The sequence below is a fragment of the Vanacampus margaritifer genome, chromosome 2 (genome assembly GCF_051991255.1).
Source record: "Vanacampus margaritifer isolate UIUO_Vmar chromosome 2, RoL_Vmar_1.0, whole genome shotgun sequence".
NCBI lineage: Eukaryota > Metazoa > Chordata > Actinopteri > Syngnathiformes > Syngnathidae > Vanacampus > Vanacampus margaritifer.
Window position 1 is genome coordinate 33468017 of NC_135433.1, and position 26522 is coordinate 33494538.

The 26522-nt window shown below is 39.3% G+C and overlaps 1 protein-coding gene across 1 annotated transcript; it reads left to right on the top strand.

The window, feature by feature from the left end:
• Positions 1-839: 839 nt before the first annotated feature.
• On the top strand, positions 840-25863 carry LOC144043666 (phosphatidylinositol 4,5-bisphosphate 3-kinase catalytic subunit alpha isoform). Its single transcript, XM_077557549.1, has 21 exons — positions 840-1241; positions 3226-3626; positions 6856-7065; positions 7153-7403; positions 7574-7819; positions 8391-8476; positions 8552-8657; positions 8893-9045; positions 9240-9374; positions 10526-10650; positions 10759-10840; positions 11047-11211; positions 11535-11638; positions 16443-16614; positions 18353-18459; positions 19192-19313; positions 19535-19613; positions 20802-20972; positions 21047-21164; positions 21241-21392; positions 21483-25863. Exons 2-21 carry the CDS (start codon positions 3275-3277, stop codon positions 21751-21753), a joined length of 3207 nt encoding a protein of 1068 aa, XP_077413675.1. The 5' UTR covers positions 840-1241; positions 3226-3274; the 3' UTR covers positions 21754-25863.
• Positions 25864-26522: the final 659 nt, after the last annotated feature.

The window sequence follows — 26522 nt, forward strand, 5'->3', positions numbered from 1 at the left end:
ATCGTGCTTGAATGGCCAGACAGCTTGCCCGACAGACCCCAATGAGAATCTATGGTGTATTATCAGGAGGAAAATAAGGGCCCACATACAAAAAACAAAGAGCTGACAGCAAGCATAAAAAAAAAACCCCTGGGCTTCCAGGGCCGTCAGGCAATGCTGACATCGAGACAGTGGTTTAGGCAAAGTGATTCCCAACAAACTGCTAAAGATTGACATACCGTTTTGAAAATTCCATCCATCCATCTTTTTTTACGTGTAGTAGCCTAAACAAGTATGCATGGTGATTTCTTCACAGTATTCAAATTTTTTTTTGAAATCCTGTTTTTTTTGGTTTTATGAGCCCAAATTATGTAAAAACAAACAAATTGTGTAAAAATAAACAAATAAATTAAATTTGAATAAAGGGTAGGACTGGATACGTTTTTAACTTCCTCCTACCCCTTTTGAACATATAAACTATTTTCTTTCTTCCTATTCTTGCTTTTCTTTTTTACTTCAACTTATATTTTATATTTGTAATGTCTTTTCTTTATGTTTATATGTTCAATAAAACCATAAACCAACAAACCAAATTCTGGGCCCTAAATCTATCTATGAAATTTTGAATGAAATTATGGAAATAAATGAACTTTTTCCCATGATAGGCCTTTTCATTTTTTTAAAGGGTCTGTATGATGTCTTTTTTTGTGTTTAGCGAGCATTCTAATGAACCTTTTGAGGATTAAGTTGTTTATCAGAAATTGGTGCATTTTCACCTGAGTCATAACTTTCTTAAAAGTGAGTCACGACTTTTCCATTCGGAAAACGTGGGACTTGGGTCGACACCAGTGGAGAGACCCTGGTCTCATCGATGAAATACTCCCAGCTTTACCTCACTGGCTTTAACAGGAAGATAAACAGAAGATGTTTCCAGTAAACTCCGCCGTCAACAAGCCGCTTCCCTTCCCTCATATCGGAGAGGGCGGTCCGTCACGAGGAGCCTGCTAGCAGTTAGCTCCGACCAGCTAGCATGCTACCACACTGTGCCGTTCACATTGTGGGCAGCCCAGCAAGGAACATCATGAAGTAGGCTGTTATTTCCGGCACCTCTACTGGGCAACAAGAATCGCATTTCGGCCCGACAGCCACATTTTGGAAGGACTAATGTTTGGACCTCCGAAGCAGGCTCGAATGGGATTTGCCCAGTTAGCCGCCGCTGCTAATGAGTTAGCCAACCGGTTCGGACTAGCTCTGTGACATAGGTACTTTGTTTTCTTCTCCTTTACCCATCTGATAAACAAACACACAATAATAAATGTATATGTTATAGATGCATACTGGCTTGTGTATGCGTATTGAGGTTTTCCGTATTGCTCGTGACATCGATCTGCTCATACAATTCGTGAAAATGCAGCTAACGAATAACTGCTAACATTAGTCCAGCGAGTAGCACAACAAAGTTTGGAGGGATGACTGGCAAGTTTATGCTTAAAAACATTTTAGCCATGCAAGTCTTACTTGGGAGGAAAATGCCAAGACAAAGCTAGTTAGCTACGAGGTTTGCTGTTGAAGATGACTATTCCGTACGGTAGGTGTGAGGTGGAAGATTATTTTGATACCAATGCAGGCAAGTATGTATGTGTAAGATTTAAACATTAATTAATTTGCACGATACCAGTGTTGTCAGGCAGATGTTTAAAAACGATTCCAGTGATTAAATTATAATTTTCCAGAAAAAAAATGTGAGAAAGTTATGGCTCTTTTCAATTTACTGCCAACGTTTTAATACAAAGACAACATTATTAATTGCATCCAATTTTCAAACTTTCAGAACTTTCCTAATATTTACACCATGTAAAATAGTTGGTATTGTTGTAAGCTTGCTAGTGATGGCCATGACTGTGTACCAACGTTAGCATTACAATTGCACAAATGCTTCAAAGAATAAATCAATAACATAATTATTAAAATATTAACTGTACTGACACTATAACAATATATTTCCAGACAAAATGGTATGTTTATAATAAATATTTTGATAGAGTGGGACAGAGATATATAAAAATAATAATTACAAAATATTACTCAGTGGATTCTTGCTATATGCTTCATCAAGACGGGTCTGTACGCCATTATTACCAGCTCAGTGGCCTTGTGGTAGAGTGTCCGCCCCAAGACTGGGAGGTTGTAGGTTCAATCCCTGGCCGGGTCATATCAAAGACATGAAAATGGGACCCGTTTGCCTCCCTGCTTGACACTCAGCATTAAGAGTTGGAATTGGAGGGTTATATCACCAAATAATTCCCGAGTGCAATCCCTGCTGCTCACCGCTCCCTCAGGGGATGGGTCAAATGCGGAGAACGAATTTCGCCCCACTTAGTTGGGTGTGACAATCAGTAGTATTTTAACTTTTTAATTTAACATATATTCCAACAAGTGTTAGAACAGTAATGACACAGTGATGTAACGTGCCTTGGTGTTGGTGCACTTATTTTCCTAAAACGTATGTGTTTTAAAAATTGAATTGACACGCTGTTGTTGTTTGCGTATTATTGGACATCATAATCTAGTGACGAAGCATCACTTTGCATCACTGCCTTTGTCGTTCTATGCTGTGGTTCTGCTGCCACTGTTGTGATTCTTACTAAGGCTAGCAGTGATTGGGCTAACTAAAGCTAATGACAAGTAGTCTCGAGAAGTGTCGAGCCGCTACTCCTTCGCGTTGAGAGGCTCAGGCATCTGGTTCGGATGCCTCCTGGACGCCTCCCTGGAGAGGTGTTCCGGGCATGTCCCACCGTCGGGAGGCCCCGGGGACGACCCAGGACACACTGGAGAGACTATGTCTCTCGGCTGGCCTGGGAACGCGTTGGGATCCCGTCGGAGGAGCTGGTAGAAGTGGCTGGGGAGAGGGAAGTCTGGGCTTCCCTGCTAAAGCTTCTGCTCCCGCGACCCGACCCCGGATAATCAGTAGATGATGGATGGATGGACAAGAAGTCTAACCCTGAATCATACCCCTTAATTCAGTTGAGCTTTTTTTTTTCTTACCTTGCGCAATCACAACATTCTGTTTCTTCGAAGTTGTTTCAGTATTAAAAGCCAAATGGAATGGAATGACATAGCATTCGGTTATATCCTTCCACCTGAAGGAAAGCAACTTTGAAATCAAATATTGAATTGTTAGTCTTGCATTATTGTTCTTGGAGTAGCTGCTCGTTTGTAACTCTTATTTTCCTTCGACCCGTTTAGCTGGTTCACATCGATCTCATAATAAGCAGGTGGATTAACCGGAACAACCATGCCTCCCCGGCCATCCTCGGGAGAACTATGGGGGATGCACTTGATGCCACCCAGCATCAAAGTGGACTGCCTCCTGCCGAACGGCATGATCCTCACGTTGGAGTGCCTTCGTGAGGCCACGCTGATCACAGTGAAGCACGAGCTTTTCAAAGAAGCCCGGAAATATCCTCTTTACCATCTGCTGCAAGAGGAGAGTTCCTACATCTTTGTCAGTGTTACCCAAGAGGCAGAACGGGAGGAGTTTTACGATGAAACCAGGAGGTTATGCGACCTCAGACTCTTCCAGGCCTTTCTCAAAGTCATCGAGCCCGTTGGCAACAGAGAAGAAAAGATTCTCAATCGAGAAATAGGTAACGTTCTTGAATTACTGGGTACTACTATAAGAATTAACAAAATAATATAACTGTTATCCATTGGTGTATAACTGCACAATGTACTACATTGGTGGCTATTTATCACAACTACAATAACAAATGTCACATCACAGTGTCAATTTAAATAAATCTTTACCATTTTTGTAAAAGCATATTTGATACCATTCTTTTAATGGGTCTCATTACAGCTATAGCTAAAATATTTTTCCAATGTCTCAAATTTTATTTCATCAACATGGCTGATTTAGAATTGCTATGGCTTGTAATATTTAGCTGATTAGTGTCAGCTGAAAAAAATATATATATACAGTGCTGCTCAAAAGTTTGTGAACCTCTTGAGCAATTTGGACTTTCCAATTGTTTCAACCTGATTTTGTTGTTCAATCTGAATCATTACATTTTATATGAAATAACAGGTTTGTCAATTCAATGCATTGTTCTTTTTTTTAATGAATTTTGTAGTCAAAACTGAATTAAAAATAGATTTATGTCAATTCATGTAGGTGCAAAAGTAAGTGAACCCTGAGCTGCATTGCTTATAACAAGCTGTCAAGTAGGATCAGGCAGGACAAATTGGTAGCTAAACTAACCACGGAAATGGACCAACGAAACGAGAAGTTTAGCGAAGAAATTGTGCACCACTGACTGAAACAGAGACAAAACCACATCACTATAGTCTTACCCAGGTGAACCCATACAGGTCAGTCATGCTGAGAGGAGAGAAATCTCAGGGGACCTCGGGAAGTGGGTAGTGACAGCACATCTGTCTGGGGAAAGCTATAAAGTCATCTACAAAAATGTAGCTTCATCATTCCACTGTGAAGCAGATCATCTGCAACTAGAGAACACTGAAAATGACTACAATCCTGCCTAGAAGTGGATGACCTTCTAAAATATCAACAGGACCCACAGACAAATGATAATTCAGGTAAAAAGCCAACCTGTGCAACACAGCGAGAGATTTGCAGACTTCTTTTGCTGCATCGGGGACACGTGCATGCTTCAACAATCAGAAGAAAAGTCAACCGACAAGGCTTTCATGGAAGGCTTGCTAGGTAGAAGCCTCTCAACTTTGCCAGAGAGTACCTGGACAAACCTGAAGGTTTTTGGAAGTCCCTTCTGTGGACAGATGAGTCCAAAATTGAAGTGTTTGGTCACAACTAAAACAAGTCATGTTTGCTGAAAAGTCAACACTGCATACCAGCAAAAGAACCTTCTCCCTCCAGTGAAGCATGGGGGTGAAAATGTTAAATTCAGGGCTGGCTTTTCATCTTCAGGACCTGGACAACTCCACATAATCCAGGGAATCATGAATTCAGAGGAATATTGTGAAATGCTGGATCATAACCTGAAGCCGTCCTTTGTGAAGTTACAGCCTGGTAGACGATGGATCTTGCAATACAACCAAGGAATGGCTGAAGAACAACAAATTCATGTTCTGGATGTGCCCAGTCAAAATCCTGATTTAAATTCTTTCAAAATACTGTGGCGGGACCTAAAGCGGGCAGTTTATGATAGACGCCCATCCAACCTCTCTCATTTGGCTGCATTTTGCAAGGAAGAGTGGCAAAAATTCCCCAAAGTAGATGTGAAAGACTGATAAGTCGCTAAAGAAAGTGTTTGGATGAAGTTCTCATTGCAAAAGGAGGTGCAATGTCCGATTAAGTGAGAGGTTCACATACTTTTACTGAGTTTTTCTTAAATCAACAACTTTTGTTTGAGAATGAATGACAATATTATCATTCTTTTTTTTAAGTCCATTATTTTCAATGTCAGCATTGTGGATTTGGGTATGACTAAACATTTAATAAGGTTATTTTAATGTTTTATACAAAAAGTCTGACCATGCCTGCAGGGTTCACAAACTTTTGAGCAGCACTGTGTAACATTTTTGATGTAGCGGAATTCATGCAGCAGAGCGAGCCTATGTGTCTGCTCTTTAGCCTTCTGTATTGGGTAGACAGAAGTTTTCGTGTGCTTGTCCAAAACTTGTTAAGGAAAAGAGACGAGGGAGTGAACTCTGGAAAACATTTTGCTTTTGCGGCCGACATTCAGGGCAAGCCAAAAGATACTGCAATCTTTAAATCTGTAAAGCCTGATGTATTATACGTTGTGGCCAAACAGCTTGCAGAACAGCGTTATCAAAATTTAAGAGTGACAGGTTAACAAATATGACACATTTAAACAGTGTAACTTCAGAAGAACTTATTGAGTGTAAATTATTTTGTGACAAGTGAACTTTTGCCCCACTGGTCACGTTTGATGAGGCAATAAATCAAAACTGTTGTTTGTAGATAAGCAACGTACGGCACTAAGCAACCAACTACTCGGCTGCATTGAGACATACATTTTAGTCATTTAATTAAACTCACTATTCTCAGTAATGATGTAAATAAGGGCTGCAATAATCAATTAATCTGTTGATCGATGATTGTAATAAAAAAAAACATTTTGATTTTCATTCTTTTTTTCTCTCTCCAAAAACATGATATTATTCCAAATTGACAGTGCAGAAAATGAACAAACATTAACTATTGATGTAGTTGCGGCTTTGTTGCGTAACATGTCAGAATACAGGCAAAAATATTGATCGTTGTATTCTAAAGTAAAAGCAAAATGTTGTTTAATCGGTGCACCTCCAATGGTCAAAACTTTGTACCTCGAAAATGGTCACTTTTCAGAAGACCCCAAAATGGCATATTTGTTCAACCATTAACATTGCTTCATCAAAGAGAGCAGTCCATTTTCAACACTCTAGATTGGTTGATAATATGTAAAAATAACACCCACGGTCCCACACGTGTAATAGACCGACTAAAATTAAAGACTTTTGAAAAAAAATGTAAATATGAAATTTTCCAAATTGTGATGAGGTCTTGGCCCGATGGCATGAGCCGATTCTCAAAATCAAGTGACTTGACTTGGACTCGGGTGCAATAAAATGTAGGGATGTTGATAGCATTTTCTAAAGTACAGTAACGGTGTTGACCCTTACCGACAACTTAATGTGCTCACATGTCACTTCTTTTTTTTTTTTTTTTTAGATTTTAGAAAAACAAATCCAACTGGTCTTGACATAATTTTAGATTGAAATGTGAGGCAGAAAAAAATAAATGCGCAATAAAAAGAATGAAAGCAGAAATTACCCCATAGGTGTTTTATTGCAGTAGTTCTAGTGGTGTCATTGTGTATTCTTCCCTTTTAGGTTTTGCTATTGGGATGCCCATATGTGAGTTTGATTTGGTTAAAGATCCGGAAGTGCAGGACTTCAGAAGGAACATTTTAAACGTTTGCAAAGAGGCAGTGGACCTTAGAGATTGTAATGGACCCCACAGTAGAGCCTTGTATGTCTATCCCCCCAATGTGGAATCCTCAGCAGAGCTGCCCAGGCACATCTATAACAAACTAGATAAAGGTGAGACAAAAGCGTTTTGTCCTGATAAACATCCTCCAAATGTTCCCCTGCCCCCCACATCAACACTTTATATTTTCTTTTCCTCAGGTCAAATAATTGTGGTTATATGGGTGATTGTGTCACCCAGCAATGACAAGCAGAAATACACTTTGAAGATCAACCACGATTGCGTGCCAGAACAGGTTATCGCTGAGGCCATTCGCAAGAAGACGCGCAGTATGCTGCTCTCCCAGGAGCAGTTAAAGATGTGCGTGCAGGAGTATCAAGGGAAGTACATCCTCAAAGTCTGTGGTTGTGACGAGTACTTACTGGAGAAATACCCTCTGAGTCAGTACAAGGTAATCTAATTTCATGTGATGCTAACTACATCTGATGCTGATCCATTTAAAGCAAAGTGCGCCGTATCAAATTAGCATCAAATTCAATGTAAATAGAAATGATAAATTATATAATGTGCAAATATTTATTTTCAATAATCTATAGAAAATGTCTTATTTTCTGTCCTCAGTATGTCCGCAGCTGCATCATGTTGGGGCGAATGCCCAACTTGATGCTGATGGCAAAAGATAGTCTGTATTCCCAACTGCCAATGGACAATTTCACCATGCCATCATACGCCAGACGAATATCCACAGCAACACCTTACATGAATGGGGAAACATCCACAAAGTCTCTCTGGACGATCAACGGAGCACTAAGGATTAGAGTGCTCTGTGCCACTTACGTCAATGTCAATATCAGAGACATAGACAAGGTGTGTATTTGTGTAGGCATCTTTTTTTTTTTTTTTTTTTTTTTGGTGGGGGGTTGTAATTGTAAATTCTTATTTTGGTTAGTGTTGGCCTATTCCAGGGGTCTTCAACCTATGGCTCTTTAGTCCCTCTCCTGTGGTAGCTCCCTGCGGATCTCTAAAAAGAGTTTTTAACCTTGACAGCACCAATTCCATATTTGTTTTTTAGATACATTTTTGGTCAAATAATTATTAATAATAATGATTTAGGTAAAAGCTGAATAATATATATTAAAAAAAAATGACAGTCCAAATTTTTAAGTTGCCAGAAAGAGATGAAAGGTAGATGAAAACGTTTTAGAAATGACCCAAAAATGTCCAAAAAGTCCAAAAAGGAAGAGGAAACTTGAAATGTTCAAGTGCTTTGTGGCTCCAGACAGATTTTTTTTGTTTTTGTTATTTACTTGGCCTAAAACGGCTCATTTGGCAGTACATGTTGCCGACCCCTGCCATACTTCTTCACATCATGATGTAGTCAGAGTGGATAACTAGAGATGAATAATTTGAATGTGCTGTTTGTATGCGCCTGATTTAGATCTACGTGAGGACCGGGATATACCACGGTGGAGAGCAGTTGTGTGACAATGTCAACACCCAGCGCGTGCCATGTTCAAATCCCAGGTAATTCACAATCAACTACTATTAAGCGCTCATCTGTGTATTTTTTTTTGAAAATGTCATCCTTGTCCATTCCAGGTGGAATGAGTGGCTCAACTACGACATGTACATTCCAGACATCCCGCGTGCTGCCCGCCTCTGCCTCTCCATCTGCTCGGTTAAAGGGAGGAAGGGAGCAAAAGAGGTTAGCTGCAGTTGCGCTGACAAAGTTTGGTTCATCTGGCTACTGAGGTGACCATTTTAGAGAATTTTGGAGCAACTGGGGGGCAGGGTGACATCGCTTCCTAAAAATAAGTGGTACCTTGTCTACCTTGGTACCCGATTACAAACAGGAGCATGGAAAGCAAACAATTTAGCTGTAGCTGTGTTGCTCTTGTAATTGCTTTCATGCGCACCATCTTCCTGGCATTCTCCTGCAGGAGCACTGTCCTCTGGCCTGGGGCAACATCAACCTGTTTGACTACACCCACACACTAGTAGCAGGGAAGATGGCACTCAACCTCTGGCCCGTTCCACACGGCCTGGAAGATCTGCTCAACCCCATCGGTGTCTCGGGCTCAAACCCCAACAAGGTCAGACATTTTTCCTTTAGGTGTGTATTATGTTTACATGCAGCTGCCTCTCCACTTTTAAAATAGGTGGGGATAACTTAATGGTTGAATTTAGACCACATGGTCTTTTAAGTTTTTTATTTTTTTTCCCCAGCTGACTGACAGAGATACATTTTTGATACACTTTATATATATATTTTTTTTAAATCTTGCAGGAAACCCCTTGTCTGGAGTTGGAGTTTGACCATTTCAGCTCTCCAGTAAAGTTCCCAGATATGACCGTGATTGAGGATCACGCAAACTGGAATATCTCCAGAGAGCTTGGCTTTAATTACTGCCCCACAGGTTTGGTAAGATGCCATATTTACCATGAGAGACCCCAAAAAATTAAATACAGTGAAGCCTTAGTTTTTGTGATGATTCCTTTCCAAATATTCTGACTAAGATAGAATCGTACGAAAACGTTTGCCTCCAAACTGCAATGCAGCCTATTTTCAGTGTCAGAACAAATTGAAACCTTAGTAAAAAGAGATCGAAGGGGGTGAAGCAGGCTAGTCACAGTAAAATAGCCGAAAGTTGCCAGTCACGGCATAATAGCCACCTCCATTTGAATAACAGTACTTGTACGTGTGAAATCAGCAGAATTGGAGAAGATGACAAGCTCAGACTTCGGTTCCTACAACAAAGCCAAAATGTGATGTTTGTTTGGCTCGTATTGAGTGAAAAAAGTACTGTTTAGCTTTTAAAAGAAAGTTGGCAAAAAAAAGCTTTGCCACTTAATCAATACAGACATTTATGTTTACAAAAGTATTTGAATCAAGGTAGAAGTTTTTGCACGTTAATTCCAATAGGGGAAATAGGGTTATTTATGTTATGTTTTTAATTTTTTAATTAAATTTTTTACATATTGTTTTATTTTAAAAGTAAGTATAAATCTTTTTTTGTTGTTAAAAAAAATCAGAGATTTTATATTTTAGGCAAAATCTCCCAGCCCTAAGAATAACTGGAGTTTAGCAAACAGAAAATGTAAAATATATATAGAGTAATAAAATGAGATAAATGTACATTAAACATCACTTTCATTTTGACTAAAGTCTCATGATGTTACATGAAGGACAGCGAAGAGGGGTGAGAGAGGATGAGAGGGTATTGTTTGGAAGAGGAATCCACCATTTTTGTACTTTTAAGTTTTATTGAGTTGCACGTCTTTTTTTATCAAAGCACTTGGAGCTTTTTTTTTGGCCCCATGGTGGGTTATTGAATAGTTGCTCTCAACAGATAAGCGCACAAAAAATGGAATGAGTGGCAGATGGACACAGATGAGTTTGGTACAGACCATTTTCGGGCAGGCTGTACGAAAATTGGGACAATATTTCTTTGAAACCAAATGATATAAACTCAAAGCAAACTTAACACTGAGGTTCCACTGTAGTTTATAAGGATGACATGTAATGTTAACAAGGTCATTAAGTTTATTTTGACATGTCATGTGGTGCAATAGAGTAACAGAGTGGCCCGAGACAACCCCTTCACTGACATTGACAATGAGCAGCTTCGCCAAGTGTGTAACCGGGACCCGTTGTCTGAAATCACTGAGCAGGAGAAAGACTTTGTATGGAGGCACAGGTAATGTGTTCAAGGCCATGATGTTGCTATTGGTCAAAACTCAATTGTACAATGAGTTTCTTAATAGTAGTCTAAAATAGCTGATGTGTTTTCATGAAACTGTCACAGACATTATTGTGTCAACATGCCCGACATCCTTCCCAAGATCCTCCTTGCTGTGAAATGGAACTCCAGAGATGAGGTTGCACAGGTACGCTGTTTTTTTTTCCATTGCTGACATGTATTAATTTCATGACATTGTGTGGGCAAACAGGTGTCTAGCTGGCTTACTGTTCCAGATTTGACTCAGCAGATTTTTACGTTGATAAAGACTGCTAATTCCCTGTTTCATCAATTGTAAGTGTGGTTTCACGTGTTTTAACTCACACAGTGTAATTGTACCCCTTTTGCCACCAGATGTATTGCCTTCTGAAGGATTGGCCTGCGATTAAGCCGGAACAAGCCATGGAGTTGCTGGATTGCAACTTTCCCGATCCCATGATCAGAGATTTTGCTGTCAAGTGCCTTGAAAAATATTTAACTGATGACAAACTGTCACAGTACCTCATTCAACTGGTTCAGGTGAGCTATAGTTTGTTGTATTCTGCGTTCATGTTGTGCCGTGTACACTTTCTTGAACACTTCAGGAGGCACACTTGCAACAAGACCGATACAAGAACTGTATTAAAAGTTAAAAAACAGCTTTCACAAAGAATTTAACATTGTTTAATACAGTGGTTTACAATACTTAGATTTCCTCTCATCTCTATTTTTCATGGAACTTAAGACAATCACCCGACCATACCAAATCAGTCCCATTTTTTTTTTTTAAATGATCTTGTAGTACATCTTTCAGACGATTCACATGCCGCAGTATTAATGATTTTCTCTGACTGTGTCAACAGGTTCTAAAGTATGAGCAGTACCTTGATAATCCACTCGGCCGTTTCCTGCTTAAAAAGGCATTAACCAATCAGAGAATAGGACATTTCTTCTTCTGGCATTTAAAGTGAGTTAATTTTCATATTTATAGAAAACAAGGAATTTTGTCTTGATGGGGTTATTTGGAATACTCATGTACCCCCCCACACACACACACATTTATACCAAAAATATCAAGAACAATATCGATTGTGGTTTGCAACTGCAGCTTGTGTGACTTATTGCGTGTATACACATAGTTTGGTGTCTGGAGCACTTGCTTTAAATTAGTGCTGTCAAAGTTAAAGTGTTAACTTGCTAAAATATTGTATTCATCATGTATTAACGCAGATTAATCACACTATTCATTTTGACCGCAGATGATCCTTTAGCTTGACAGCGGATAGTTACGTTAAAGGTAGCACAGGTTGTTCGAAATAATAAACAAAACTACGTGCATTAAAGTAAGGCATATTTGTGTTCGTGTAAGGCATTCAGAATGTTTTTGTCAAAATAATTGGGGTCATTTTTTTTTCATTTAAAATTAGCTGATTAGAAAAAGAGGAGGATGAGATTGTGCAGTGGATACATTTTTTTTGAAGACCTCCCCATAACATCAAATGTCGAAAGAATTAACACGTAACAGGTGCTCTACAAATTTAGCGATCAAAAAATGTTGATAAAAAGCCTTTTTCATTAAGTGATTAATCATGATTAATCAAAATTCTAAGATGTGATTAATCTGATTTTTAAAAATGTTTGACAGCTCAATTGAAGTTACATTTACTTCTATTATCGTTTATTAAAACACAATGGAAGAGATGTTTGTCAGCAAATGTTTCTCAGCATTGCGAAAAGCTCACAATATCAATAATTCATCTTGGATGGATATTTTTGTGTGACTATCAGTCTTATCTCACACAAATATTACGGGATGAAGCCAAATACGTGCTACATGAGGCGGTATGGCTCAGTGGTAGAGCGGTCGTCTCCCATCCGTGGGGTTGTGTTTGATCCTCACGCCTGGTGACCATGTCAAGGTGTCCTTGAGCAAGACACTGAACCCAGATTTGCTCCCAGTTGATCTGGCAGCGCCCTGTGTGTGAATGGGTGAATGTGAGGCATCGTGAAGGGCTTCGGGCACCATATGTTGTAGTTAAAAGCGCAAGATAAAAAGCAGTCCATTTACCATTTACAGTACATGTTGTCTAGGATAGCTGTTTTTGTTTTTTCAATACGATATGATGCAGTTATACTTTACCATGTATTCATGGTGCTTGCAAGACGAGCTACAAGAAGAAGCTGCAAGCACAGAACAAGTCATTTACGTGTGTCGTCCTGTTTTTAGTCGCCCCAAAATTATTTTAAGTGTGAGTTCACTCAGATGGTTTGTTATGTTAATACGGTGGTTCTCATATTGACATGCAGCAGCGCTTCTCTCAGATGTTTTGTGGTTGACTGTTTGTTCGTTGTGTCCGCACAAGAATGCTTGTAATTGGACTGAACAAAAATATAAACGCAACACTTCCGTTTTTGTTCCCATTTTTCGTGAAATAGCCTCAAAGATCTAAAACTATTTCTACACACACGAAAGGCCATTTCTCTCACGTATTGTTCACAAATCTGTGCTAGTGAGGATTTCTCCTTTGTTGAGTTACTCTATCCCACCTCACAGGTGTGGCAATATCAAGATGTGCCGTAGGCTGGCCAAAATAAAAGGCCACTCTGAAATGTGCGAGTTTATCACACAGCACAATGCCACAGATGTCCACCAGAACAATTGAATGTTCATTTCTCTACCGTAATAAGCCATCTCAGACAATTTGGCAGTACATTATAACCACAGGCCACGTGTAACCACACCAGCCCAGGACCTCCACATCCAGCATGTTCACCTCCAAGATCGTCAGAGACCAGCCAACCCAAACGGCTGCTGTGATCATCAATTTGCATAACCAAATAATTTCTGCACAAACTGTCAGAAACCATTTCAGCTCATCTGCATGCTCGTCGTCCTCATTGAGGTCTCGACCCGACTGCAGTTTGTCCTCGTAACTGACTTGAGTGCGCAAATGCTCACATTTTAAGGCAAATGATAGGTAAATCCTGGCTTTCACTGTTCAGTATTCAGGGAAGATGGCAGACGGCATGTGTGGCGTCATAAGCATGGTGGTCACCCCAGATACCAACTGGTTTTCTGACCCCCCCAGAATATTGTGTTCTATTGCTATTAAAAACATGGAACCTACCAAAAGAAAGAAAGATTATAGTCTCTTTTTTCATCAGAAAACAGGAAAACAATTCTATCTGTTTCCGTTTTGCTGCAATTAGCATATAGAATACAGTGGTACCTTGGCTCACAAACTTAATTGGTTCCCACAGAGAGTATGTAAGCCGAAAAGTTCGTCTTCCAAACAAGTATTTCCCATAGGAAACCATTGAAATGAGAATAATCCGTTCCCAGGTCCCCATAAAACACAATTTTCTACTAAAAAGCCTTAAAACTAAAAAATATACCTTATTTTATGTATAATAAATGTGCTATTGTATTGTAATTAAAGAAATACACTGTACTGTATAATAAAGTGTTTTTATTTGCAAAACTTGCAACTTGCCTTTGTGATGGTACAGTAGTTGAAGGCTTGATGGAATGGAGTGGGAGGAGGAGGGAGGGAGGGAGGGAGTTACTGTTTGGAAGGAGAGTCCTCCGGTGTGGCTTCTCTTCTTTGCTTCTTAGGAGACTCTTTATCCTTGTTGCTGACTAAAAACCTCTTAATTGACACCTGTTGCTTTCTGAGTTGTAAGGTCTTACGAAACTGAGGCATCACATTATCATTCATCATGTTGATGATTCTCATAGCCACAGTCTTTTCTGAATGGTACTGTTCGACAAAATCCTGCACATCACTCCACTTTGCTAACATGGTCTTGATGCTCTCACTTGATGCTGACAAACACGCATTTCGTTCGTGTTTTTCGATGATCTCCTTCTTCTGCTCGACCGTAATTTTCTTCAATGTCTTCTTAGGCTTAACACTAGCCTTTTGTGGGGTCTTTTTCGGTCCCATGGTAGCAAAAGTACACTCCAAAAGTACTCCAAAATGATCCAAAATGTCTACCGAACACAAACCACGTCCGCACTCAAACAAAGGGGGCGACAAACTGGGACGCCGTGAGCGTGCGTCAGCTTCTCGTGATTTCTCGTGTCGCGAGATTTGGTTCGTCCGCCGAAAACTAGTTCGTCAGCCGAGACAAAATGCTCGCGAATTTAATGTTCGTGAGGCGCAAAGTTCGTGAGCTGTAGCGTTCGTGAGCCGAGGTACCACTGTATAGCTAAGTTTCATCAATATTCACAAATCTGTTTAAAACATTGCGGAAACTAGCTTTTTTGCAACATGGTTGATCTCTGATCACTGCTGCCACCCTCTGGCCGTTTTTGTAATAACTCCCATTGCTTCAATCGTTCTCGTCAGTTCAGAGGCTGCATCAAAGCCTTCTGTATGCCCTAGCATTTAAAAAACTAGACTAAAAAACGCATAAATACGTTTTTGGGACCATGGTCATATTTAAAACAGAAAGTATTTGTACGTTTTTGGGAGCAAATTAGTTATTATAAGCAATTAAAATGTTTAGGGGAGGTGTCAAGCTACTGTTTATTTGCCATTCGTGGCAGGGCTTGGTTTATATCCCCTGTGAATATTGTGTCAATATTACATGATATGAACAACACCAGTAATATTGTGGAGATTAGATGGCACAACCCCCACTTTTTTTTTGCACTGCAAGCATATTTAATCACTAATTTATAATATTAATCCGTTAGTGGAATATAATAATTGACTCGAAGTCGTTTACATCTGCACCACAATGCATCAAATAATCGATCGTTTCTCACATGCCTGCTCTATACAAACTTAAGTCATACTGCATGATTTTTTTGGATGCAATACCACCGGAGCAGTGTGGTGCCAAGAAGGCTGCAGTGTGTGACTCGAGAAGGTGGTGGGAGGTGGGGAGTGCAGCTGTCAGTGCCCAGACTGCAGAGCTGAGCTAAGGTGATGATCTTCTTCGTAGTGAGCATAAGTTAGCTTTGCGTTGCTGCACAGCTGCTGTGTAGTGTGTGCGCGCGCCGCTGGAGCACCATCTGGAAGATTTTCTTTAAAATTAAATGTAAAAAAAAAAAAGACAACCAATGTGCAAAGCACTCATAAAAAGCAGATCACTACTAACATTTATCACCTTACATCTCAATGAGTTTGCAGTTATGGTCTTGGATTTAAATAGCTAAAAGAGGGTCAGTTTCATACAAATTGGGAGTTTGCTCTGGATCTAAGCAGAGAAAATGTAAACAATACAGACAAGTATAATTTGGTAGAGATGGAAGCATCAGAACATGCTAAATAGAATAGAATTTTCATTTTATAATGTAAAATTATCTGTTTTTTATTTATGTACTTATTTTTGTTTTAGCTTTTGACCCATCATATATTGTTTTCCAATTTAAATAGCAAGGATTAGTTTTTGTTCAATTTTGATGATGATTTACAGTGCTCTGTTATATTAGCTACTCTCATCCATCCATCCATTTTCTAAACTGCTTATTACCCACAAGGGTTGCGGGGTTGCTGGAGCATATCCCAGCTGTCTTTGGACAGTAGGCGGGATACACCGTGAACTGGTTGTAGCTAGCAGATTTTTTGGGGGAACCTTTTCTCCGATTAAAAAAACAAACAACTTAGCCCAAAGCCCTGTCTATTGTCTAATATAAAAGTCTTGCTTGTGGCATCATGGTATCAAGGAATTATATTGAAGTAAAAGTACGAGCTACTAAAATAATAATAAAAATAAGAGATGCAAACATTAACCATGTTTCTTCACCTCCATGTTTTCAGATCAGAAATGCACAACAAGACAGTTAGCCAGAGGTTTGGACTCCTGCTGGAGTCGTACTGCCGGGCCTGCGGCATGTACCTGAAGCATCTGAGCCGGCAGGTGGAGGCCATGGAGAAACTCATCAATCTCACTGACCTCCTCAAACAGGAGAAAAAGGATGAGGCACAGAAGGTAATCTGACTGCTGACAGCTGCTTGGCCAAATCATTGAGTTTAATCTCGTCAGCATCTGGCCTTGGGGCCACAAAGGTCATTATAGCGCTTTATAGCGGGATGCGGTTGGCATGGTTGCTGTTTTCTTGTAGCGGTTTGTGTTTTATATGTTCTATTGTTGTAATAGAGAGAAACGTTTCACAAAGGCATTGTATGCAAATGACTGACAAAGCATACTCACCATTATTAAGATGGAATCTCATTTTTATATTCCTATGAAAATAACCGTTCTTATTTATTTTAATTGGCTGATATTAAAGTACTTTCCAACCTAATCATGTTTTATAAATAGGTCATATATTGGCATTATCATTTTTGCAGTAATAGCTTGATTGGTGGAGAGTAGACATACATTTTAGTGTCATACACCAAAGATGATGACTTGTACATTGTTTGCATGGGTCTGGTCTGGTTAATTTTACTTCAAGGCACTAAAGTACACTATATTTATATGTGATGTGTTGTAATATTTCTTTCCCATATCACTGGGAGCCCAATTTTTGTTTAGTTAGGTCTGATGGCAGTTTTTTTCTTCCATTCTTTTTTTCTAATTTTGGGGTGCGGACCCAAAACTCATCTCAGTTTTTCTCTATCACATCGAGATTTTGAGCCGTAGCACTTACAAGCTTTGAAAACTACAAAAACGGCATAAAGCTAAGTAAAATTTACAACGCTATGCCCATGGTTGGAGGGTTAAGAGAAAGGTCTAGTACTAATCATCTTAATTCCATGCTAGCATTCTATTTGCAGATATCGAATCCTGAACTATTGGGAGCTGCACACGCTCAATTGTGACAGCACAAGCAAGTTGTCACATAGCTATAGATGAGTCTAGTTGTAGTCATTTCTTCTTACTGCAGCTAGTCAGTGGAATTTTCCGCAGGGTAAAGTGTGGAGGGAAAAAAAACTTGGAACTGGAAAAAAAAACTGACTGCAAGTTTGGAATCACCAGTGTTAGTTTTAATTAGCCAAAAATCTAACTCAACAGTTTAAAAAAAAATCCCCAGTGTTTTCAACTACAGTGGTGCCTTGAGATATGAGTTTAAGTTGTTCCACTCGTAACGTAAGGAAAATATCACTCTATATTTACTTGGTATGACATAGCAACAGTACAATTAAACATAATGTAAATATTTAAACAGTTTGTGTATAATTAAGAATGAATTATACAGCAACTCCTTCTGGTGTGCTGGCCTTGTCCAATAGGGGGCAGTATACCACATTCATAAGAATGGAGACTTTCAGACCTACTAAGTGACTCAGTAAACTGCAGTAATTAGTCTCACATAAATTGATATTTTCTTTGCATTACTATTTGTGAAGGCTGGATATAAAAAGTGAATTTTGTGAAAGTGAAGCACTGTGTGGAGAAAGGTCTGTGACCTTCCACACAAAATATACTGTATCATACACATCTTTATTATTATTTTTTTTAGGTGATGTAGATTTCATAATCCTTTCATCATTCTTGCTTGGTGTTGCCAAGAGTTGTGTGTGGACAGCATGCATGCCCAGTGGGTGTTTACTCTCCCTCTCAGCCCAGAGTACAGCCGTGTTACATCATTGTGAAGGATTGGTAATTTTGCTGAAGCACAACAGCAGATGGCCAATGCTTCTATTTATTTACCGCTCTGGCTTGACTCCTGCAGCTGTTCACATCTGGCCTGTTATTGATTTACCTGTATCTCTGCTATCAGGTTCAAATGAAGTTTCTGGTGGAGCAGATGAGGAGGCCAGACTATATGGACGCACTGCAGAGCTTCACCTCCCCGCTGAATCCAGCACATCAGCTGGGAAACCTCCGGTACTTGAGAATCCTTGCTATCCCATGTGTTTCGTTCATTTGAGAATTGAAGATAGTGCTTTATCGGGGCTGACGTACTGTGGTTATGCTGTATGGCAGATTTTTTGGGGTAAAATATATTTACTTGTCTAAAGCGGAAATCCCTGCTATGTTGCAGTAATATGTGGTTTATAGTGATTGTTTTCAATGTTTTTCTTTACAGCATTAATATAAAAATCATTAATATTGATTAAAGCAGTTTTGTCTGCTTTTCATCCAGTTGTGTTCTGGTTGGCTACTCGCAGCATCTCAGAACAGTTTGGATTTTTCATGGCTTGTTTTATTTTAAGATGTACAATGACCTCACATTACTGCCATCTAGTGGTATTTACTGCACAGTGCACTTAAAACTAACCGGGGGTGCACATACAAATGTTGGTGTGGTCCGCAAATGAGGCCACAGATTGTAGTTTAGTGCAAATTTTTTGTTGTTTACTCATTTCTTTGCGCACACGACTGTTTTTAGTACGCACGCACACCTGTGCAACCCTGAATATAACATCTTTTTAAAATTACATTATATGCTTGCTTATCACTCTTCTGAAAAGTTCTGAATAACACATCTGCCAAAGAGACACCATTATCTTAATAAATGGGATAAAAAAAAATAGTACAACATTTTATGTCAGGCATCTCTTCTTTCTTTCTTTCTTACTCTGCTTCTCATTAATTGTGTGCCGGTTTCTGTTCCAGTCTAGAAGAATGTCGGATGATGTCATCTGCCAAGCGGCCTCTGTGGCTTAATTGGGAAAACCCAGATATGATGTCAGAGCTCCTGTTTCAGAACAACGAAATCATCTTCAAAAATGGAGATGGTGAGTTTGATGTCGTCCACACTTGCTCTTTCCTCCAGGGATTGCTCTGCCACTCATGTTGCGTTGTCAATTCTTGTAATTTTGTAATCATGTTATCCAAATCACACTGTACATTGTGTGACCAAAGGAACTTTGACAGCCGTCCTCCACAACGCCATAACGCATCACACAGCTACTCATCACATTGTCATCTACTCGCTCGTCTTACTGTGCCTCTATAGATCTGAGGCAGGACATGCTGACGCTGCAAATCATTAGGATAATGGAGAACATCTGGCAGAATCAAGGCCTTGATCTCAGGTAGGCGCTTCACTTCACTGTGACAGCAAGGATGCAGCTGCTCATTAATAGGCGCTGGATATGCTTTTATGTTCTCTGATCTGCTCCTTAATGCAGAATACTTGCAAAGCGTTCTAGCCAACTAAGGTCATCAGACACCAAAGCTGCTTTGACATTGCCGTCCCAGTAAATTGGCACATCAGAGGTGTAACAGTAGAGCCTCTGCTTATTCGCCCACCTCTTTCAGCCTGAAGTCATTGAAGAGGGACGGACAATACCATTGGACGCTATGTGCTAATTAGTTGCATGGTGATGCCAGCGCAAAGCTGCAATAGCTTTCAAAAAGACAGCGAGTCCCGGGTGTTAAACTTGACACTAACGTTAAACCAGATGTGGTAACTGACCAATAGTATTTAATGGTGGGGAAAACAATACTAATTGACCATGTTTGGACGTAGGGGTTTTCCACGCGACAGTGACAATATGTACCCCTAAATGCCATACTTGACAGGGAAAAAAAGTGTAGTGTTATGATAAATTCATATTTATTAGGGGGGAAAAGTTATATTCTTTACACATGCCTAGCCATATTTTGGGAAAAAAGGTGTAATTTTATTAGATGATTAAAGTTGTATTTTTCCAAGATGTAGTCAAATCTCTTTCTTTGAGCTCATTAGTCAAAGCATTTCAAAAATACTTTATCCTTGTAGTACGAAGTCTTATGGAAAATACACCTTTGTCCTTTGTACCTTGACTATTTTATTAATGTATTTAACTTGTACCTTTTGTTCTAAAAATAAACCGTATTCATGCAGTGATGTCAGAATAATGTGGTAATGCATCACACTATATCAGTTGTGCCAAGTCATTGTTTTAATGTTTGTTTTATTGGCATGCTGTCTGTCCATATATGCGTTCTTTTTTTTAATAATACATGACCCCCGTGAGGATAAGCGGTTTGGATAATGGATGGATGGACATTGTAATCATGATTACAAATTATTTTGCAAGCCACAGCGACAGCCCGCGGACCTCATTTTGAGAACCACGAGAAAAAAGTGGGGGAAAAAAGCCATCTAAGATGGCCAGTGTATCGGGCTTAACCACATCTTGGGAACAAGAGAGAATTCTCCCAATTAGTGTGCAATTTCACAAACCTAAATCATTGATCTCGCTTCTCAACTTGTTTTTTTCCTTCTGTCTTTCAAGGATGCTCCCCTACGGTTGCTTGTCCATCGGTGACTGCGTTGGCTTGATTGAGGTGGTGAGGAATTCCCACACCATCATGCAGATCCAGTGTAAAGGAGGCCTAAAGGGGGCGCTGCAGTTCAACAGCCACACGCTGCACCAGTGGCTCAAGGATAAAAACAAGGGCGAGATGTGAGTACCACAAACCATTTTCTTCGGCAGTGGAACCTCAATCTGATACACATTGTCATTATTGGCTATTTTAGGTATGACCAAGCCGTCGATTTGTTCACACGGTCATGCGCAGGCTATTGTGTCGCCACATTTATCCTGGGCATAGGCGATAGACACAATAGCAACATCATGGTTAAAGATGACGGACAGGTAAAAGTCACAATATGACAAACTGTCTATGTTCTGTTGTACTGAGCTTGATTGTCCGTTTCTTGATGCGCCACAGCTGTTTCACATAGATTTTGGCCATTTCCTTGACCACAAGAAGAAGAAGTTTGGATACAAGAGAGAGCGCGTGCCTTTTGTTCTCACACAAGATTTCCTGATCGTCATAAGCAAAGGAACTCAAGAGTGCACCAAGACGAGAGAGTTCGAAAGGTATGAATTTGGATTTTTACTTCCAGTTAGCCAGTACGGCGAATCCTCATTTCCGAGCTCTCCAAATGTTCTTTCCTTTGCGCCCACCAGATTCCAGGAAATGTGCTACAAGGCCTACCTGGCAATCCGGCAGCACGCCAACCTCTTCATCAACCTCTTCTCCATGATGCTGGGCTCAGGCATGCCCGAGTTGCAGTCCTTCGACGACATCGCTTACATCCGCAAGACCTTGGCCCTGGACAAGACGGAGCAGGAAGCTCTGGACTATTTCATGAAGCAGATGAACGACGCCCACCACGGCGGCTGGACTACTAAAATGGACTGGATCTTCCACACCATCCGCCAGCACGCCATGAACTGAAATGCAGTTGAGTGAACACAAACTGAACGAGCTGCGCACTGAGAACCAAAAATGCAGTAGCAGCAATGAAGACCTGGTTTGTCTTTCGCCAGCATGTGACTCTGAAGCATTCATTACCTGCCAGCACAGTATGAACAGGGGAGCTAAGAAGAGCTTTTTTCAGGGACACTAAATGTTTTCACGCCCTTATGAATTTCTTTGTGGCTGCACTATATGAACTTCAGAAGGCACGGTGGAGTTGTATTTCATCCGTTCCCTCCATAGGAACTAAAACAGTCTAATAGACCTTGAGCACATTCGGCCATCTTCATCAGAACTAACTAGAGACACTTTATTTTCTCCTCCTTTTTTATATACATCGACAGACATCAGCATTACGAGGAACATCACTATGAAGTTGTACATCACGACTACAGCAGGCTTCTTCTTCTTTTTTTTTTTTCTTTTTTTATCCTGGACAACTGACAGGAGTCATACTACATAATTTCCACTACATAATTTAAAACTATGAACGATAGAGAAAGTGCGGATGGTGTTGATGCATGTAGAAGAAAGGAAAGGACACTGAGAAGCCCATCCAGATTACTCATTGCAATCCCGAAAAGGAACTAGCAATATTCAAGAGTACACATGGAAAACCCCACTGGAACATTTCATCGATTTATTGCGCTCTTGGTCCTCGCAAGTATGACAATTCAACGCTAGTAGAATGACAGGTTCGCTAATAACATTTTCTCTTCCACTACAGTAAGACATTTCTGGGAAATAGTGCTAGTATTGTGCGGTTGTCTTGGGATGTTCGATACCACTTTTTTTTTAGACCGATACCGATACTCAAATCTTCAGTACTACTACTCACCTATACCATTAGTACTTTTGATACATAAAATTTCCACACACAAAAAAAACCCAGATTTTTATTTTTTTTCAAAGACCTATAAATCCCAATTATAGCAAATATCGGTTATCTTTGACTACTGGTATCGGCATTGGCCCTGAAAAAAACATAATGGTCTATCTCTCCTACTCACTATTATTATGTATTTGGCCTGTTGGTGAGGACAAAGAGCTTACTAGTACATCAACCTTAATGTCATTTTGAGCATTTATTCAATGTGCTTGACATCCAGCCTTATGTTCATTTACTAGGACGGTCTTTCTCCCCACTAGAAACACAATTCAACAAACTAGTAGAACAACTGTCTCACAAGTAACATTTTTTCCACTACTAGTGCCATTTTTGGCCTACTAGTAAGCAATTAAACTAATAAATTACCTGGAGCCTTCTCATAGCACCACAATGCTCTGAAGTCATTTTTCCTCTTTAGTAATTCAGTTGTCTACAGTATACTAGTTGCCTACTAGTTTGCAGTAATGTCTTATGAAAAATCATTTTAGCATTTATTGTGTACGCTTGCTTACTTGTACAATTTTTGCCCTCACTGGTAAAACAGTTTCGGCATACTAGTACAACTAGTTAGTAGGAGTTTTTCTGCTCTTACCTTCGGTCACAGTATGACATTTCTGTGCACTAGTAAGCCACGTCTGGCATATTAGTAGGACAACTACATGTTACTAGTGGACATTTAGGTGCTACTTGCAGGGTCCATGAGGCTACTACATTTGTGCTTTGTAGTGTTCCTCGTCCAGCCCAGTTGTTCACTAGTGAGATTGCAGGGATGTGATTTTTCCGCTAATTCGCGGAATTCCGCTTTTTTCTATCCCCCCCCCCCCCCCAAAAAAAAAATTCCTTTTTTTTTTTTGTAGTTCATTGTGTATGCACATGACTCCGACAGATAACATCTTCTGCTATAACAAAGACATTTGTGGTATGCTCTAATATGAGTTACTTTTCATTTGGTCATGATACAATTATTTGTTCATGAAATTTGAACTCTTCAACATTATTTATGTGTTAACTTAGTAATCACATTAGTTAGATATGATGATATTCTCAGTGATAGTTTTTAAAAGGCAGTCCAATGTTTTTGAATGTGACTGATTTTGAGTTGACTAAAACTGCCATTTTATATGGGATAGTTCAATATACATTGAAAATTTATGCTGTTGTTTTGTCTATTTCTTTGTCATGTGAGTGCATTGAAAGTACTTAAAAACACGGAAAACCCATGAGCTAGCTGGGTGCGAGCGGCCCCCAGACCCCCGGCTAAATTTTCAGATAATTTCACTTTGGTCAAATCACATCCCTGGAGATTGTATTGCATACAAGTAGGTCAAAAATGGAGCTAGTTGTGTGCTGAATTATCTTGAAGTGAGGCCAAAAAGTACTAGTACATGGATATCAAATAAATTCTCAAACGGCTTTGCATAAGTTTGAGACTGACAGAGGTACTGTTGTTGCAAACACTTACTTACATAATAGCATTTATTACTTGGACTTCAAACTGTTTTTGCGGATTTAGTAACTTGCTCGTAGCATATGAATATGTCCACAGTTTGGAAGTCATTGCGCCACACTCGGACTTTTGTTTGTTTGTTTTGTTTTACAAATCCATCGCCGTTTATGCGAACAGTGCACAGATTCCTTTTCGAGTCCATTTCTACTGAGCCAAGGTACTTTACGTGTCAACCCCTCTACTCGGCAGTCTTATTGTTTAAAAAAAAAAGAAGAAGAAAAAAAGGCCCCTCGTCTATTCCAGTTCTCGTGTACTCATCGCACTGATTTCTGCAGTATGTGTTTTGTGTGTGTCGTGTCGTTTTATCAGTATTATTGGGTTGGAGGCAAAATGCGCAGATTTGAACTAACCTCTTTGACCACTTGGTGTAAATTAGTCTTGCTTGGAATAAGCAAGAGTGGGGGGGGGGGCAGTGTTTTTGTTGGTTTGTTTTATGCTGTTACACTATGCAAATTGTGATCCTAACAAGTACTGTATTATGCAAAAACAACACAAAACAGTTGATGTCAAGACAAAGGAACGCAACTCCCCAACCGAAAAGTGTGTTTACTATAAACTGATTATACAAATGGAAGAAAAATAATGCACAATGCTGCACTGTTAAGTCTATCATCAACTTTGTTTCCCAAAACCTCAAAAAGGAGACACACTTTTTCTTCTGCCTTTTTAACGTTAACATCAGTCAGTTATGCTGTTATGTCCTCTTTTTTTTTTTTGTCCTTTCCAAGTGTCCTCCTTCCTATGATTGTCACCCTTATGTGTGGAACGACCCATACATAAGAGGTACTTAGCTTTACCAAATGATGCATTTACACACATGTACACACCCACACACAGGGTGGTTTCCTGGATTTCCCCCCCCTTTTTTTTTATTTTTGTGAAATAAAGGAAACCAGTCCTGGTCAAATGCTTGGGCCGGACCCATTCAAAGTGAGAACCCATCTGTATGTACTTCGTGGAGAAACCATTCAAATTCTCCTATGCTTTGTCATGGTTGTTTTTTGTCAAACTGCATTATGTATGAGGTCCGTGAGTAACTGTTTTTTTTCTTTTCTTTTTTTGTTGTTGACCTGATGCTGTTTACTTGAATTTCATGTATAGAAATGACCTTGTTACTTGTGAGGTACATCTGAGTCACAATGAAGGTAACAGAACTGCTACTGCTACATGTGCAAATGCTTTTTCCCCTTGAATAACTACAGAGGTAATATATTTTTGTATTTTTGAAAATATAATCACTCGTATATGAAATTGCTAACCAAAAAGAAAAAAACTTGTGTACCATCTAACCCAGTTGACAGCTTGTAGTTGTTGAAAGGTTGAGTGGATGAATGAAGGACACGGGTTGATTATGGTTTTCACCAAGAGCACAATGGAGGGGGGGGGGGGGTTGGGGGGAGATACCTTGCATGTAAAAAAAAAAAGAAAAAAGGTCCATATGTTATCTATCCATCTGTGTACATATTTACATTTATATTAGAAATATAAAGCCTCCTCAAATACTTTTTAGTCATTCTCATATGACATTGTCTAATAAGAAACTGTAAGTATGCATTGTTAAATAAAGTGTTTCTCCCTATAAACATACTGAGCTTTATTATTTTACTGTGAACAAACATGAAATGTTTGTAATGGCACTTCTGCTTTATTGTGATTATTTTGATGAAAGAAATAAAACCTTTTCAGTCAAAAATCATCAAGTGATATTCTTTATTCTTATGGGCTGGTCGTATGCTGTATTGTATGTAGAAAACGCAAACACAGTGGTGCCTTGAGACACAAATTTAATTTGTTCAACGACCATGTTCATAATTGAAATCACTCATCACAAATCATCTTGCCTAATTGAAATGCATTTCTTCTGTCCCGGGCCTACCCTTTAAATAAAAATTAAAAAAATGTACAAAAGTTATATATATATATATATATATATATATATATATATATATATATATATATATATATATATATATATATATATTAGGGGTGTCAGGAGATTACATTTTTTAATCATAAGTAATCGCATGGCTTCAATAATTAATTCACGATTAATCACAAATTTTATATCTGATCTTAATGTAAAATAAAATGTACAATAAAATATTTTTTGTAAGTTTCCATACTCTTAACATAAAAGTGTGTGTGTGTGTGTGTGTGTGGGGGGGGGGGGGTTAAACTAATGGAAATATGGCTGCATCTTTTAGTCATTGATACAGTAATTTCATAATACGGTAATTCATAAAATCTAAATGAAAAAGATGTACTATAAAAAAAAAATTGTGTGATATTGATTTGTGTGTGGTGGCCGTGGCTCAGTGTGTAGAGACGGTCGTTCAGTAGCCAGAAGGTTGG

Excerpts from the sequence above, each read along its gene's own strand:
- LOC144043666 (XM_077557549.1), top strand. The coding sequence starts at position 3,275 with ATGCCTCCCCGGCCATCCTCGGGAGAACTATGGGGGATGCACTTGATG. Across the intron at positions 3,627-6,855 it reads GATTCTCAATCGAGAAATAG|GTTTTGCTATTGGGATGCCC; the intron begins GTAACGTTCTTG and ends CTTCCCTTTTAG. Across the intron at positions 9,046-9,239 it reads CGGGCTCAAACCCCAACAAG|GAAACCCCTTGTCTGGAGTT; the intron begins GTCAGACATTTT and ends TAAATCTTGCAG.